This window comes from Lissotriton vulgaris, chromosome 8 (genome assembly GCF_964263255.1).
Source record: "Lissotriton vulgaris chromosome 8, aLisVul1.2, whole genome shotgun sequence".
NCBI classification, from domain to species: domain Eukaryota; kingdom Metazoa; phylum Chordata; class Amphibia; order Caudata; family Salamandridae; genus Lissotriton; species Lissotriton vulgaris.
This window is the reverse complement of record NC_141696.1, coordinates 372,933,977-372,950,830: the sequence shown is the minus strand read 5'-3', so window position 1 is coordinate 372,950,830 and position 16,854 is coordinate 372,933,977. Positions and strand designations below refer to the sequence as shown.

Sequence of the window (16,854 nt, the reverse complement as noted above, 5' to 3'; positions counted from 1 at the left end):
AAGATAGGGGCTCTGACCCCATGATTTTGACCTGGTTCCTATGCTTGTTCTGACGCTGGGGGCTGCTGCTGCAGGGCTCCAGGAGGAACTGCCACAAGGGTCTGCTTCCCTACTGGAGGGCCCTGTGTGCTGGCCTGCCTGAGCCCAGCCTTGTGCCCCCTGACCTTTGCCTTGGAGCTAGCACCTCGTGGAGCGCTACCTTCCTACTGCTGAGGAGAGCGCTTCTGTTTTTGACCAGCAGCACTGGGCTGCGACATGGGATTCCACAGCATTTATGGCGCTTCTGCAGCAGAGCGGGAGCCCACCCCGCACTGCCGCTGCTGAAGGGGAACGGGAGCCTACCCCGCATTGCGGTGTGCTTTTGGATATTTATGCTGCATTGAGTGTCAGGAGCCCACCCAGTGTTCGTGCAGCCTTGCCGGCGGGAGCCTACCCTGCTTTGTGAGTGGTTTTGAATGCGGGTGCCCACCCTGCATCTCCGTTTTGTTTGGAGGCGGGTGCCCACCCCGCAATTGAGCCTCGTTCTGAATCGGGTGCCCACCCCGCATTTGCTTGTTGCCGAAGGGCCACCGCTACATGAGCAGTGACCCGGAGAAGCATCCAGCCGGCCATTAAGTCAGGCTCCTCGCCTGGTTGTGGGCAGGACCTCCCCGTGTGGAACAGAGAACGTCCTGTGGGCCTGCATCGACGAGACTGGACCCGTGCGCCAGCTCACCAGCACCCGGATCCCTACAGAGATTGACGGCAGGAGATGGGGTTCGACCGCGGTCTCCCCATACAGCCTGATCCAATTGAGGAGAAGAGTCCACGATGATCCCAGGCGCCTGGGACCGTCGCAGCAGAGAGCCCGTGAGTGGTGGCGAGGGAGGAGAGGCTGGGGGCAGTGCGAGGCACATTATCGTGCCTGACTGGTCCCGCAGGAGAGCGGGCCACTCCAACGGTGAGGGATGTAACGGGGGCATTTGTTGGTGCTCGCCCCCAAGGCACAGTTAGTGCCAGTGGCCACTTGTGCCACAGCTGCCCTGCCGGACAGTGGGCAACTGCGACGTTTAGGCCAAATCATTTTCAGAGTCCCAGAGGGGCCTAATGGGTAAAGTTGTGCCAGGCCTCATTTCCACAGCTGCCCCGCCTGACAGAGGGCAGCTGCGACGTTTGGGGGCATTTTTGTCAATGAGAAAACGGGTGAGAAGCACCCCAGGCCCCAGCCCAGTGCACACTTCGTGTTTGCTACTGAGGAAGCCAGGGAGCCCTTTGCGAGGTAACCCTCAGAGCCCTGACTTTGCTGTACATAGGGCACTGGAGCCCTAGAAAAGGCCAGTTGGCCTGGGGTCAGTGGAGAGTGTTGGTAGGGCGCCAGGCCCTAACGTGATGACCAATGCATAAATGTTCATGCCTACAGTGACTGCATACCTTGTTTTTGCTTAGTATATTTATGCGCAATGTTCTGGCCTAATTTTGAATCAGACAAAATGTGCTTTTGCTGGTGATACCTAATGTGTAATGTATTTATGATTAGGAGGTTTGGACCTATTGTGTTTTATGCCTGATGTAATAATGCTGAGGTCATTATCGTACCAGTAGTTACTGGTTGTGTTTTATATTTACTTACCTGTTCTGATGGTTCCTACCGGGCCCGATTGGCCTAGTCCTTTATATAATCCCCTGTGAATATTGCCTAGTGCCAGTTTGCACTATGTATATGTGTGATTATCATTCTAAAGTGTTTAAGAGAATACAAAGGCTATTTTTGATATAACGTTGTGTGAAGTTTCCTTTGTAGTGTGCCTAGTGTGTTGCTGCTGTGTGTGTGTGTTGCCCAAACGCTTTACACATTGCAGCGGAGATAAGCCTGACTGCTCATGCCAAGCTACCAAGGGGGTGAGCAGGGGTTATCTTTGGTGTGTAACTCCCTTGCCCTGACTAGAGTGGTGGTTTCTGCTTGGCTTAGGCGCAAGCCAACCAGAAATCCCATTTCTAACAGAAACATTTTACTACCATCACCCGCACATATTTTTCTACAAGTTGCATAATGAACTTGGTAATTGTTTACACTTTATAGGGACGGGGGGACACTTTAAACCAGTCCTCATAGTTCGTTTTTTGGAACTGAAACCTACACAACCACGAAAACCTGCACATGCTCTGCTTCCATATGTATGTATAAATATTTAAATTTGTAATATATATTCCGTAATTCGCACCATGGGATTTCCAGGAGTAATTAATACATGTTTCAAAATAAAAGTACTTTCCAAGAGCTAGACAAGAAACCTCTGGCGTTCTCTACATTTTCTGTAATTATATAATTTTCTGGATTGTAGTTTGTAGTGAGGGGTGCAACAGAAACAATTCTTGCCATTAAAGAAATGTGTTCACCTCGGTTTATATCTTTGTTTTTCGCTAATATTGTATTATTTTCTCAATAAAAAAAAAATCACATTTTGATCCCTCTATTTCACAGTATGTCATCAGCCACACTCAGTTGGAGACCAGAACTCTGCAGCTCACTGTCTGGCACAGTGACCGGTTTGGCCGCAACAGCTTCTTAGGGGAGGTGGAAATTGCCCTCGACTCCTGGAACTTCGAAAACCGATCGGATGAATGGTTCAAGCTTCAACCTAAGGTAAGATTTTGCTTTTGCTTGTTAATGAAGAAAATATGTTTACAGGACGTGGGTGTGATCAGTTGTGTCAGCAGGTAACTATGGTGTAAATTGGCAGGGTTGTGGTTTGTAACACTGCATACTCTTGCTGCAGTACCAGAAGTGATCCAGATAGTAATGACATGGTGTTAAAACAATGATGGGCTTTGTTATGCGCTGAGCTGCAGGCTTCGGCTGGGGTAAACTGGGTTGCGGCATGCCAAAGTCTACTGCAAATTGTGCCATGTGTCACTGATCCAAGAACCATAGCCCAATGCCTGATTTCATCAATTTCTAGACCACACTACTCTTTATAGATAGGCAATCCAGAGTGGATTTTCTTGAGAGCCTGCTTCTTATAAACGTGAACCCGCCGACTTGCCTCACTGATTCAGTGTTGCACAGCCAGCGAACACAGTGGGACAAAATATCCAGATTTACAGACATCTTCAGCTAATCTAAATTTGGTGGTTTTGTCAGCGGAGGGCAGTGATAGTTCTTTCCAAGTTTTACACTCAATTAGAAGGACACTAGGGATATACCCCCTACCCCCTACTGAACCTAACTGGATAGCTTCAGTTCTCCATATAATACCATTGTACCTGCGCTCCCATGAAGCAAGCACATGCTAAAATTATCTAGACCAGTGGTTCCCAAACATTTTAGAACTGCCACCCACTTTTTATACCAACCAACTTTCACGGTCCATCTCCCTTTGATTGACATGAGGCAGTGTGATTTTTTTATGTAACTAAAGCATTGCGTGGTAGCGCATCGTGATTTACAGGTAGCACATTTTCCATTAAAATGGGCACTACATTTGAACAGACATACAGTTATACTGAGTTATACTGATAAACCTATACAGCACAAAAATGATACTCTGTGGGAACCAGATTTGTGTGAATATTTATCCTTTGTCCATCCCCAAGTGTCTTGAGTTTTTTTGATCTCTTTAAACCTACTTGACTGATGGATGCATACAGTTTATTTATAGATTTTTAAATATTGTAGAAATGCAACATCCTACATTGTCACATAATTCACTTTAAAATCTCTTCTCACTTTGCATTAAATCAGTCTGCCATTTGAGCTCTGTCACATCTCTATTTATTGCTCTGACTTTTGCAACCCACCAAAAATGATCTCACAACCCACCAATGAATTGCGACCCACAAGTTGGGAAAGAGTGATCTAGACGTGCTATAAAATGAGCCAATTGCCACATTTTATTGCCCAGTAGTCTCTTCATCTAATGGATAATACCTCCTGGTGAACAACTATAGGCACAGTATTTTTGTATAATGTCTGTTGTTTCTCATGCTTTCCATACAGCCAGAGAGATAGGCAGACAGACAGACACACACACACATTCACCTCCTTCTCTCCTCCCCTACTGGGGGTCGCCAGTGGGTAGTTATAGTTAGGAACACAGTTTCCATAGGAAAAACGTTTTTCGTTTTGCCATACACTTTGGCGCCGCTTGACCAATTTTCACAACATTTTCTAAAAACGTCCCCTTTTTATATCAGCTGCTCTGTTGAAAGTTTCGTGGTGATCCATCAAGCTGGGGCTGAGAAAATAGAGGGGGTCCCAAAACTCGTTTTCCCCATGTCATGTCTATGGGGATTTTTCCTTTTTTTAACACAACCACAGTCTGAACCACTGAACGGAATTACACCAAATTTGGCAGAAAGCTAGATGTATGGTCCAGAAAGCATGCTTTTTGTGATATGGTGTAAATCCACTCTGCAGTTTCAGAGATATTTAAATTTATAAATATAGATACTACCGAAACCCTACTGAAATTTGATCAGCTGCCAACATTTCAACAAGGAAGGGTTGCCAGGCATCTTGGTACTTGGTTGAACTGAGTCCGACAAATTTCTTTTTTTCACATAAAAAGAAAGGGGGAAGGGTAGAAACACCCTGACCCCCTAGGCTTCTTGAGGGAAGGGTGGTCTCACTGTGAACCCAGGATCTGCGGATCAGGCCCACAATGTAAAACAAATTAAAATGAAGTGCGGGCTTCCTTGCTTCTTTCATTATCGCCCCCCGGGTGGGCCAGGTCCTGGTGGGGTTATGGAAAAAAGAGGGGGAGCACACCCCCCTCCTGGGACTTATTATGCCCCAGGAACCACCACCTCCCCAGGGCTTCTTAAAATATTATTGCGGGAGAGGCCCATATGGCCTTCCCGCTGCCCTGGGGACCGCCACCTCCCTGGGGCTTATTTTGTTTTAAATGGGGGGGCCTCTTGGACCCCCTCCAGCCCCAGGAACTCCCACCTCCTGGATGCTTTATTGTAAATTGACGCAGGGAGCCTCATAGACGCCCCTGCAGGCCGCCACCTCCCCAGGGCTTTAATTAAAAAAATGCATGGGGTCCGCGCTGCCACTGTGCAGCCCCGGGGATGCCACGTCCACGGGGCAAATTAGAAGATTGGAGGGTGGCTGTGCGGCCCCCTCTTGGAGCCCTAGTTGGCCCTGGTGACCGCTGCCCCCCTGGGCTTGCTTCTGCAATGTCCTGGCATGCCCACCATTGGGTAATTGCAGTTTGCTATGGCTTGGCTGGAGCACAACTCTTGCCAAGCAAGGGCATTAAATGCTCTCACTTACTAGAAGGGAAGCAGAATTGGTTTTACACACAGGAGGCTGCAGGTTATGTGTAAAAGCAATGCTGGCACCAACATGAGGGGGCGAACAGTCAGGGACTGCAGGATCCTTGAGGCTCCCCCACGGTCCCCTACTTTAAAAAGTGGGTGCCCTGGGTGGGACCAGGGCACCCACACTACAGGCCGGGCCCTCGGGGCTGGGGTGCCCGAGGTTGAAACTGGTCCAGGAGGGGGGCAGTGTGACCAACCTCCCTTTAAAAAAAAAAATGAAAAGGCTGGGCCACGGGCGTTGGTGTACCCGGGCCGAAATCGGCCCAAGGCGGGGGACCGTGCGGACCCCTCACCCATTGAAAAAGGCCTGGTCCCTGGGGATAGAGTCCCTGGGCCTAAAATGGTCCAGGTCTAGGGGGCCAAAGCAACCCCCTCCCTCAAAAGAAGAAAATAAGAAAGAAGAAAAAAAACACGACAAGGCACTGGAGGCCCACCCCTTTCCCCACCACTCTGCAAACACACCTCCTGGACTATCGGTTGAACAATGAAGTCCCCTTGGCTCCAGAGGGTACTTGGGGGCCAACAAGCCCTCTTGTTGCCTCCAGTAAGTCCCACACAGCAGGAATTCTGAAAGTTCTTTGGAGGCCACATCCCCATTAACCACCACTCTGCGAACTCACCTCCTGAGGGCCTCAGGACTAAAGTGGACTTCTTCCCCCAACCAGTAGTGCACCAAGAGGTGCATTTGCAGAGTGGTGGAGTACGGGGATATGGCCTCCAGAAGTCTCTTAGCAATCCAGCTATTTGAGCCATATTGGAGGTAACAGATTGGGTAGTTGAGCCCCAAGGACCCTCAGGAGTGAAGTGGACTTCATTCCCCCATCAGTAGTGTGCCAGGAGGTGTGTTTGCAGAGTAGTGGAAAAAGGGGGTGTGTCTTACAAAGATCTCTCAGCAATCCCACTATGTAGGACTTACTGGAGGTAACAGGAGTGGTAGTTGTCCCCCAAGGACCCACTGGAGCCAAGGGAATTTCTTCCCCCAGCCAGCAGTGCGCCAGGAGGAGTGATGGAGAAAGGGGGCTTGGCCTCCAAAGACCTCTCAGCAATTCCACTGTGTGGGCCTTACTGGAGGTAACAGGAGGTCTTATTGTGCCCCAAGGACCCTCTGGAGCCAAGGGAACTCCACCCCCAACCAGAGTGGTGGAGAAAGGGGGCGTGAACTCCGAAGACCTCCAAGCAATCACGCTGTGTGGGACTTGTCCATGTGGGCCAACTACCCCTCCTGTTATCTTCAGTAAGTCCCACACTGCGGGGTTGCTGAGAGGTCTTTGTGGTGCACCCCCTTTCTCTACCACTCTGTAAACACACCTCCTTGTGCACTACTAGTTGGGGAATAAGGTGTTCTTGGCTGCTGAGGGTTCTTGGGGGCGAACAATCCCTTCTGTTATCTCCTGTATGTCCCACACAGCAGGATTGTTAAGAGGTCTTCTTCTGTCCCTTCTCCTAATGCAAACCCCTATCATAACCGTTTTTATACCCTCCATCCTTAACCAGAACCCACAGCTTTCAGTAAAACCTTTGTGCTTGTTTTTCCCCTTTCTATGTGTGCTGCAATCTGCAGCACACATAGACAGAGGAAAAATCCTCTAAGCATTGTTTTTGTGCAGGACGCTGTCCTTTCCTGTACAGATATAATCTTTTCTACAAAGCAGGTACTCTTGCACCACAGGGCAAGGGTACCTGCATTGGTGCAAGGCAGAAAATTGTGCACCAGTGCATTATTTATTTATATGTATCATTTTATCACTGTTTTACTATGAGACAAATAGTTGTAGGTAGCATGATCTAAGTTAAAGGCACAGGGTGATTCCTGGTGTTGCACTGATCTGCATACATCCTGCATACTGCTTTCAGTGCCCTTCATTTTGAAATGTGTTATTTATATAAATATGTTCATATTGAGATGCAAACTTCATGGTACCTAACATACAGCACCATACAAATGAAAGGGATTTCAAAGGTCTCAACCAACAAGCATCTAAATACTGTTTGGTCTAAGCGCTATATAAATATAAGAAATATTGAGCTCATCTGCCATGTCAAGCTGTTTTTCTTCTCTCTGTTTTCTCAGGTGGATGTTCCAGCTGATGTCATTCCTCAGTATAAAGGAGAGCTGACCCTCAGTTTACATTACCGTCCCCCGGAGAAGAACCTTACTCTTCCACTTGACCAATCACAAGGTAAAGTGCATCCCAATTGGTATAATGCGAGGAGAAGCCTTGGGAGGTACTGGGACACCACTCCCTTCTTCCATGGTGCCACTTTCAGGCTGCGCTCACTTTGCACCGCCTTCTATTTAGCACACAGTTTCTGTTTACCTGCACCTGTAATGCAGTGTAGGTGCAGAGCCATTCTCTCATTTGTATGGGGCCACTCCAGCCAAGCAAATTAGGGAACACCCCCTTGTGATCACATATTGTTCTGTGATGTCCTTATAGCTTGGCTAGAGGGGCATCTGTACTCCCTCCCTCTACATCAACATGGTTCCCTGGTGTGCAAAAGTGGTCGCAAACACCTGTTGCACACCCACAGCAGTATTTGTAATATGGACCACAATCAGTGATCCTGATCTGCACAAACATTAACATTAGAAATCCTTGCTTTGAGTGGGATACCCATGACACATTCTCACAAATGCAGGTTACCTAAAGAACCTGAAGCATATATACATGAATAAAAATTACCTGATTCTAGAGACCTTATTTAAATTCATTGCTTTGCATTACTTTGTCATATTTGTTAAAAATATGACTAGGAAATGTAACTCATTCAAAAAAGTTGACAATAGTTGTTTTGATGGACTTAGTACTACAAAATGCATTATATGTTCCTTTTATATTAACCTGTAAGCTTGTAAAATTAGCTCACTGGGATGAAGGTGATGGTCAAATGTTTAAAATTTGGAAAGCATACATAGACGTTCATCATTATGAGGTCTACAAAATGAGTTCCCATGATTAGGGGAAAGAAAGGTCTAGACACAGCTGTAAGAAGCATGTGTTTTATTCACATATCGGCTTCACCGCCTGGCTGCAACTGCCAAATTAACCTCACACAAAACCTCACTCCATGCAGGGAACTCATAACTATCCACATTCCATACCACCCACCATTCCATTGCACCCCCAGGCAAGTACATAACCCAACAACCCCCTCTTCCTTCACAAAAATGAAATGAATTAATAATTTGTTCAATGACGTGTGGCTTTAGATACACCTGCTCTGCATACTCCTGTCATCTAGTTTTGGGTCCGCAGTTCTGCAAGTTGTTTTTATTCGAAGAAGTCTTTCCAGTCACGAGACTGGATGACTGCTCCTCTCGGTGAGACTTTGTATGGGCATCAACTCCTTTGTTAGATTGTTTTCTCTTCGCCCTCGGTTTCGCACGTGTGGGCCTCTGGTCCTTGAATTGACTCTGTTCGGTAGGACTCTCCAGTTCTTTTTACTGTCTTCCACGGAATTGTTTCAATCGTGCTTTTCAGTTCTGCCCTGCTATTGAATTTCGGCAGTTTGGGCTTTAACCGACCTCCCTTTGGGGTGCAGCATCTCGGGCCTATTCCAGTATGCACTAGTTTCCATTGAGGATGTCTTTCTAATGCAATGCATACCTTTAAGATTTTGCCCCCGCTGCCACGTGAAATATCCGCACACAGACCAACATTTCATGTGCAACTTGTGTCTTTTGCCGGACCATTGTGAGGCCGACTGTGACCCGTGTAAGTCTTTTCAGTCAAAGAAAACCCTTTATGACTGAAGGGTGTATCACTTGGAAATGTCTCACAGAAGCAGAGATGACACCCTGACATTTCTGGCAAGGAACATGCCCAGGAGGAGCCAGCTTCGGATGATGCACAAGGCGTCTTCTCCCCGGAAGAAAGCTCTGACTCGGATGTCAAAATATATATGGAGTTACATAGCCTCCCATCTGGTCAGTGCCTGAGTACAATTACCCCTGACCCTGCTCCAGCACACAAGCATGCCTCCAAACATCTTCATACAGAGGTGGTCGGACCACCAATACCTTTGGGCCGTGGTTGGATCCGAAAGATTGTTTCAGACGTCCCACCCTTGGACACAGCAAAAAAACTGATAACAAGGCCAAGCCTTCGGCACCGACCTCTTCAGACCAAGATTGACCATTGGGATCGAGCCGGCAACCAACAACTTCAACCATGGAGCCGACTAAAAAACTCTCTTCCACACCAAAACCTCAGATCTGAAAATTACAAAGCAGAAAACCTGTCAATCTTTATCTGCTTCCATGTGTTCGGTTGAACCCATTCTTGCAAAAATGGACATTCAACAACAGAAAATTCAGTTCCAGGAAGGGACAGGACAGATCCTTGCTTCTCCACCACCAAAGAAGAAGCTGTTCATCCAAGAAGCACTGGAAAGCGCTATCCCTCAAAAGAGGAAGATGAAGGCCAAAGCCACCAGTCCTACACATCAGCCTCCTCCTCCACCACCACCATCTCCACCCCCTCCTTCACCTTCTACATCTCCAAAACATGGCCCACTTGATGATACACCTCCAGGGTCACCAGGTACAGATGATGGGTGGTAACAGGTGCCATTAGGGCATCCTGACCCATTGGATACATTCAACACTGATCCCCTTACCCCAACAATCCGGATCTGTATTTGGCTCGTCCCTCCCCTCCAGAAGATGCCACTTCTTTCCAACAACTCATTGCTAGGGCATCTGCATGTCACAATCTTGAGCTTCACAAAGAATCCCTGAAGCAGGATTTTTTGTTTGACACCCTTTCTTCCACACATAGGGACACACAGTATTTACCAATGCATTCTGGCATGAACAGCCATGTAGATGGCATTTTTAAAGAACCATTCCAAACCTGAGGTATTACCCCACCAGTGGACAAAACATATAGGGCAGCTCCTTCTGACCCACTCTTTTATCCGGGAGCATGTCCCACCTGACACCATAGTTGCCACAGCTGCTTGTAAAAGAGCTAATAGCCAGGCACTGGAGACACTCCACCACTTGAAAAGAAAAGCAAGCACATAGATGGAGTTGGGAAATGAGTTGCAGCACAGTAAACTAATTATTGGTGTACAGAGCCCATTGGGATGAGATGGAGGAACGAACTGTTACAATATACCTCCCAGAGGAAAGCCGGAAAAGTGGACAACAAATTGTCACAGAAGGCCAGGCCATCACCAACAACTCCATCCGATGAACGCTTGATTCAGTGGATACAGCTGCTAGTGCTGTCAATACCAGGGAGCTCCTAAGACAATATGCATGGCTTATGTGTTCTGGTTTCAAACCAGAGTGGCATATATTGTGTCACTGCTATAGTCCATTTTCACTGTCTACAAAAATTCCAGGACGTATGGGCTTGAATGTCTCTTTTTACAGAAAATAGAGCATATTGAAGCAGTACGGAGGATCGGAGCAGAGAATGCTGTGTACAGGTAAGTTTACTATACAATCTTAAAGCATAAAAAGAGAAATGGTATGCATGGTGGAAGTGTGTATGGTTGTTGGTTGTGAGGTAAGTGTACTTTTAATGTTAATGTATGTACATGCGTGATAATGGTGGGCATGGTTAAAAAGGCATGGAAAAGACGTGCATGGTAATGTCATACAACCATCACAGCTAAAGACATTGGAGCATTGCAAACCAAAGTCTCCAGAAGGTCCTTTCGTTTACCAGGCTACAGGATGCATTCAAATCTACCTCTTCAGACGCCTCCACCTCCCTACAAAAACAAGGTCAATCTGTCTACAGTAAGGGCTACTTTACAGGTCCCTTTAGAGGGGGAAACAAAAAGTGAAGGAGCAGGGGTGCCTCCACAAATGTAGCAACATCCACTGCCAAGCAGTGAATACCCAATCCTTCCCTCCCAACCACTCCACACCTGTCGGGAGCAGACTACGATATTTCACCCAGTCTGGGAATCCATCACCACGGACCAATGGATCTAGCCGTTATCCAACATTGCTATCATCTGGAGTTCATTTCTACACCAACCAATATCTCACCTTGCACTTACAGGTAGTCACAAGATAATCTAACACTTCTAAAACAAGAAGTGAAAGCTCTCCTTCACAAAGGAGCTATGGAACCTGTTCCACTTCAACAGCAGGGATTAGGGGCATACTCTCTATATTTTCTCTTTCCTAAAAAAGAAGGGTCTCTAAGACCAATCTTAAATTGCTGACCCCATAACCAGTATATCCTGTCAAAACATGTCCATATGGTTACTCTACAGGATGTTATTCCACTTCTTCAACAGGGCAACTTTATGGCAACACCGAACCTCAAGGACACCTATTTTCATGGACCAAAATACCATGCACAATACCTCAGATTTGTTATAGCAAGTAAGCATTACCAATTCAAATTTCTACCATTTGAGGTGACCACAGCACCTCAAGTTTTCAAAAAATGCTTGGCAGTAGTTGCAGCACATCTGCGCAGACAAAACATTCATGCATTTCCAAACCTGGATGATTGGCTCATCAAAGCCAGTGAATCTACTGCACAGACTAGGGTTCACAATAAACGTTTCAAAGTCTCTCCTTCAACCTCTCCAAATTCAACCTTACTTAGGGGCAATGCTTAACCAACAGCTAGGACTAGCCTATCCCAATCCCACTCGAATTCAGAACTTTCAGGTAACTCTACCTCAGTTCAATCCAAACTGAACTCTCACAGTTCGGACAGTCAGTCATCTGCTAGGAATGATGGCCTCTTGTATTGTCATAGTTCCCCACATGAGGTTGCACAAGGGTCCCCTGCAGCAATGTCTAGCTCCCCCTTGGTCTCAATCACAGGGTCACCTTGAGGATCTAGTGACGAAAGACCGCCGCACTTACCATTCTCTGCAGTGATGGAACACCAACAATCTGCTACAAGGACGCCCTTTTCTAGATCCTGTTACCTACTTCACTCTCACAACAGATACATCAGAGACGGGTTGGGGTGCCCTTCTACAAGACCTCACAGTACAAGGTCTGTGGGATACCAAACGTCAATCCTTACACATCAACTACTTGGAGTTTCAGTCAATCTTCCTAGCACTAAAAGCTTTCCTTCCTCATCTGCCTCACAAGGTTGTCCTAGTCTGGATGGACAATAAGACAGACATGTATTATTTACAAAAAGAGAGGGGGGGGGGTCCTCTTAACTGTCACTTCTATCTCACACCATATGGAACTGGGTTCTTCAACACCACATTCATCTTGTGGCGAAATATCTGCCAGGAGTAGACAACAATTTTGCAGACCTTCACAGCAGTGTGCAGCAACAGGCCCATGAGTGGTACTCCACCCACAAGTCCTCCTTACCTACTTTCAAAAATGCAGTTTTCTTCAAATAGACCTTTTTGCAACAGACGAAAACATAAAATGCCCAAACATTGCCTCTAGGTACCCACACTATCCAAGGGCAATGCACTATGGGTGAGTTGGTCAGGGATATTTGCCTATGTTTTTCCACCTACCCCTCATTCATTTTTTGGTTTGGCGACTCAGGCAAACATCTCACACCATGATCCTAGTAGCTCTCACTTGGCCACTCGAGTCCTAGTTCACAACACTACTAGATCTCTCAGTGGTTCCTCATGAGAAGATCCCCTTTCTCACTCAGATTCAAGGACAAATCAGACATCCATACCCCAAAGCTGTCAATTCAGCAATTTAGCTCCTGAAGTCGCAGAGTTTTGACATCTTGATAACCTGAAGATTGTACGGACATTCTTAAACAAGCACACAAACGCACAACCAGATCATGTTATGCTGCAAAATGGAAACATTTAATTTACTATTGCCAGTGAAAGCAAAGGTGCAAGACATTATCTGCTACCTACTTCATTTGCAAAAGGCGAATTTAGCCTACTCTTCCATTAGGTTACACCTTGATGTAATGGCTGCATACCTCCAAAACAGACAGAAAAACTCTCACTGTTCAAAATACCAGTCATTAAGTCTTTTTTGGAAGGTCTCAAAAGAGTCATTCCTACTCGGGTTCTTCCAGCACCCTTTTGGAACCTCAACATTTTTCTAACCAGACTCATGGGTCCCCCCTTTGAACCTCTTTACTCATGGGCCCTTCCTTTTCTTTCATTGAAGTGGCATTCTTAGTTGCCATGACTGCACACAGACGTGTTAGTGAGCTCCAGGCTCTAACCTTGGAGGAACTATTCTTCAAAATGCATAGAGACAAACTGGTTCTTCATACTAATCCTAACTTCCTACCTAAGGTAGTCTCTCAGTTTCATATCAATCAATCCATTGAGCTCCCAGTGTTTTTCCCTAACCCTGATTTTATAGCAGAAAGAGCTCTTCATATCCTAGACAAAAAAGAGAATTCATGTTTTACATAGATAAAACTGCAACTTTGAGGAACACAAAGAAACTCTTTGTAGCCTTTTCTCCACCTCATAAAGTCAATACTATATTCAAATCAGGCATAGCCAGATGGATAGTCAAATGTTTTCAAACTTGCTACAGTAAGGCCAAAAGAACATTACCAGTCACTCCTGGAGCACACTCATCTCATAAAAAAGGAGCTCCTATGGCCTTTTTAGGAAATATTTCTGTAGCCGACAATTGTAAATTAGCTACATGGTCTACCCCATACACATTTACCAAACAGTATTGTGTGGATGTTTAGCATGCCAACAAGCCAGTGTAGGTCAGACAGTGCTACGTGCCCTTTTTCAAACAACTGCAACTCCTACAGGTTAGCTCGTAAAATGGTTTCTGATGAGGGACTGCTTTACAGTCTATGCAAAGCATGTGTATCTACAGCCACACATGCCGACAAATGGATTATGTTACTTGCCCATTAATCATCTGTTTATGGCATGTAGTGCTGTTAATTCACATGCGCCCTCCCTTCTCCACAGACACTTGTGGCAGTTGTAGTTACGTTACATACTTTTACAGGATACTTTTACATTTAGCATGGACATCTTTGTTCTTACACACACTCTATACTCCTTTCCCACCCGCCTGCAGGAAAACAATCTAACAAAGGAGTCAATGCCTATGCACAGTATCACCTAGAGGAAGAGTCACTCAGTCTCATGAATTGAAAGACGTCTTCGAAGAAAAACCACTTGCACAACTTTGGACCCTACACTAGGTGGCAGGAGTATGCAGAGCATGTGAATCTTCAGCACTACATTATACAAACAGATGCTTACCGGGTAAGTAACATAATCCACCATGGAGACAAAGCACTTGTTCCATGTTTTGCCGTTTTCCAACACAACCACGTGATCTTTCACCTCCTTCACATCAATTGGTGCAGAAAACCTTCACAAACCCATGCGAACAAAACCAGGCCTCTTGATCCTTACCCATTCCGTAATCTGAACAAATAAGTTTCAGTGTTGATTATTCACAGTACTATATTTGCTCTGCATTGTAGTTCTTACATCCACTTTTTCCTAACCAATGGCTTTTTCTGGATATCTAATCTTTGTTTAGTTTGGTGGCTGCAATCATACCCCTTAGAAATGTAAATGTGGATATTCCTGTACTTACGTGAGGGGATGTTCTCACGGCCCACATGCATATCCTCAATCCCCTCCTTCCAATGCAACCCATTGATAAGAGCCAGTTGCAACTGGTCCTTAATGACTCTTTCAACTAAACCATTGCTACGGGGTTGATATAATAATGAAGTTAGAATGTGTTTTATGCCAATTTTGTTCAGGAAATGATTTCCATTTCCCTGGATTCAAGCTGCATGCATTTTCAGTCACTCATTCTTCAGGGAATCCCTATCCTAAGAATACTTCCCTGAAAATTTTTATAATTGCTCCTTAATTTATGTTGTCCAAAAACTTCACTTCAGGCCATATGGACATAGCAATATGCACCCTCAGACGTAATGAATTATGTGAGGTGGTAAGCTGAAGAGACATCTAAAGAAGTGAAGAAACGAGCATCACCCAAATTTGCCAGCATCTCATTGATGTTAGGCAGAAGTTAGCCATCCATACACCAAATATTCAAATTTAGATCTCTAAAATCCACACAAAGTCCGTCCGCCATCGTCTCGGGGATTTGGATAACCCGCCTACAAGGCGGCGGTCCCACAGGTTGTATTACAATGCCGCTGCCACCACGGCGGCCACAAGTGCCATACTTTAATATTGTGGTGATTGCTGCTGGCTGCAGTACCCGCCGCCATGTTAAAAAAACACTTTTTAGATATCTCTCCTACGTGACAGGGACCATGCGATGCCTGACACATGGTGCAGGGAAATGGTGGCCCCCAAAACTGAAGTGCCCAGGTTAAAGGGGGGCCTGCTACGGGCTCCCAAAGTCAATCTCCGCCAGCCTTTTTATGGCGGGTGAGCCACCATGGATAGGCTGGCAGGGATGGGATCGTAATCCCACTGGTGGTGCCTGGTAGGCACCACTGCCATATATGGGAATACGTGGGCCACCGCAGCACCGGCAGGCTCAAGGAGCCCGTCGGGTGCATGGCAGTCAGTGTTTCCAACCACCACGGTCCCACCAGCCATTATATTATGGCAGGTGGGAAATGGCCACACGATGTAACTGACAGCCTGTCGGTGGAGGGTTAACTGCCATCGTAATCAGCCCCAAAGTCCCAGACACTTGTCATCCTTGCGTGCCAGAACAATGAAGGGTCAACCATTCCAACCCCTAAGTGGGCTCAATTACAACATTAGGACACAATCTCTCTAATTTGAGTTTCAATTCACCCGCAAGCATAGAGGCACTTATGAGCCACCGCTTGTGCATCATCTTTGAGAATTATGCAGTGCTGAAAAATTCCTCATTAAATTCCCTGAGCCAATCACCAGCCTTTAAATCCGGGCTTGAATTGGGGAGGTTTGTTGTTTGTTGTGCAAAATAGACCTCCTTAAATTCAAGCCCGGATTTAGATAATGCCATGTCAGGATGATTTGGGTCCAAAACAATTACAAGTCCCCCTTACTCATCCCAACATAACACATTTGCACCTTCGTTGACAATGTGCACAGGCCATCAAATTCCAAGTTGGCATCAAATTTACCCATGCCCTCTACCCTCTTGCCCCCATTTGCAAACATTTTATGAATGACTGGTGCACTTGAATGTCCCCCAATCTACCAAATCCTTCACATTAATCAGCGTGAAAGGGGAACCAGAATCTGCAGAGAAGTTAATACCTCTATTATTCACAACTATCATAGAAGCTGTTGGGCTTCTTTTGTGTGGCCCACAATCATGGAGGATATCTCCACAACGCCACTCTCACTGACATGATGGTCTGTGGGGTTTGAGACTCCACTGAACTCACCCCCCTCTGTGCGCCACATCACTATTACAGCAACACCCAACTTCAAATTGCCGGGTCACCACACTCGAAGCAGGACGACATGCCACACTCGGAAGAGCAGGACACAGGGCACAGCAGGAATGAGGCACAGCAAGGGATGCCGAAGCCGATAGCTCATCTCCACTAAAAAGAGGCTCCATACATGGCGTAAAGGAACATTTGCTTTATTCACTTATCGGATCCAGCACCCGGCAGCAACTGCCAAATGAAATTC

The 16,854-nt window shown here is 46.3% G+C and overlaps 1 protein-coding gene across 3 annotated transcripts in view; it reads left to right on the top strand.

Annotated features, from left to right (window-relative positions):
• Positions 1-16,854, top strand: part of SYTL5 (synaptotagmin like 5) — a 1,215,112-nt gene that overhangs the window by 1,173,631 nt on the left and 24,627 nt on the right. For all 3 annotated transcript variants that reach the window (XM_086934158.1, XM_086934159.1, XM_086934156.1), the window contains 2 exons: positions 2,462-2,623; positions 7,376-7,484. In XM_086934158.1, the coding sequence (XP_086790284.1) occupies positions 2,462-2,623; positions 7,376-7,484 (271 nt within the window). The remainder of the gene's footprint in view (positions 1-2,461; positions 2,624-7,375; positions 7,485-16,854) is intronic.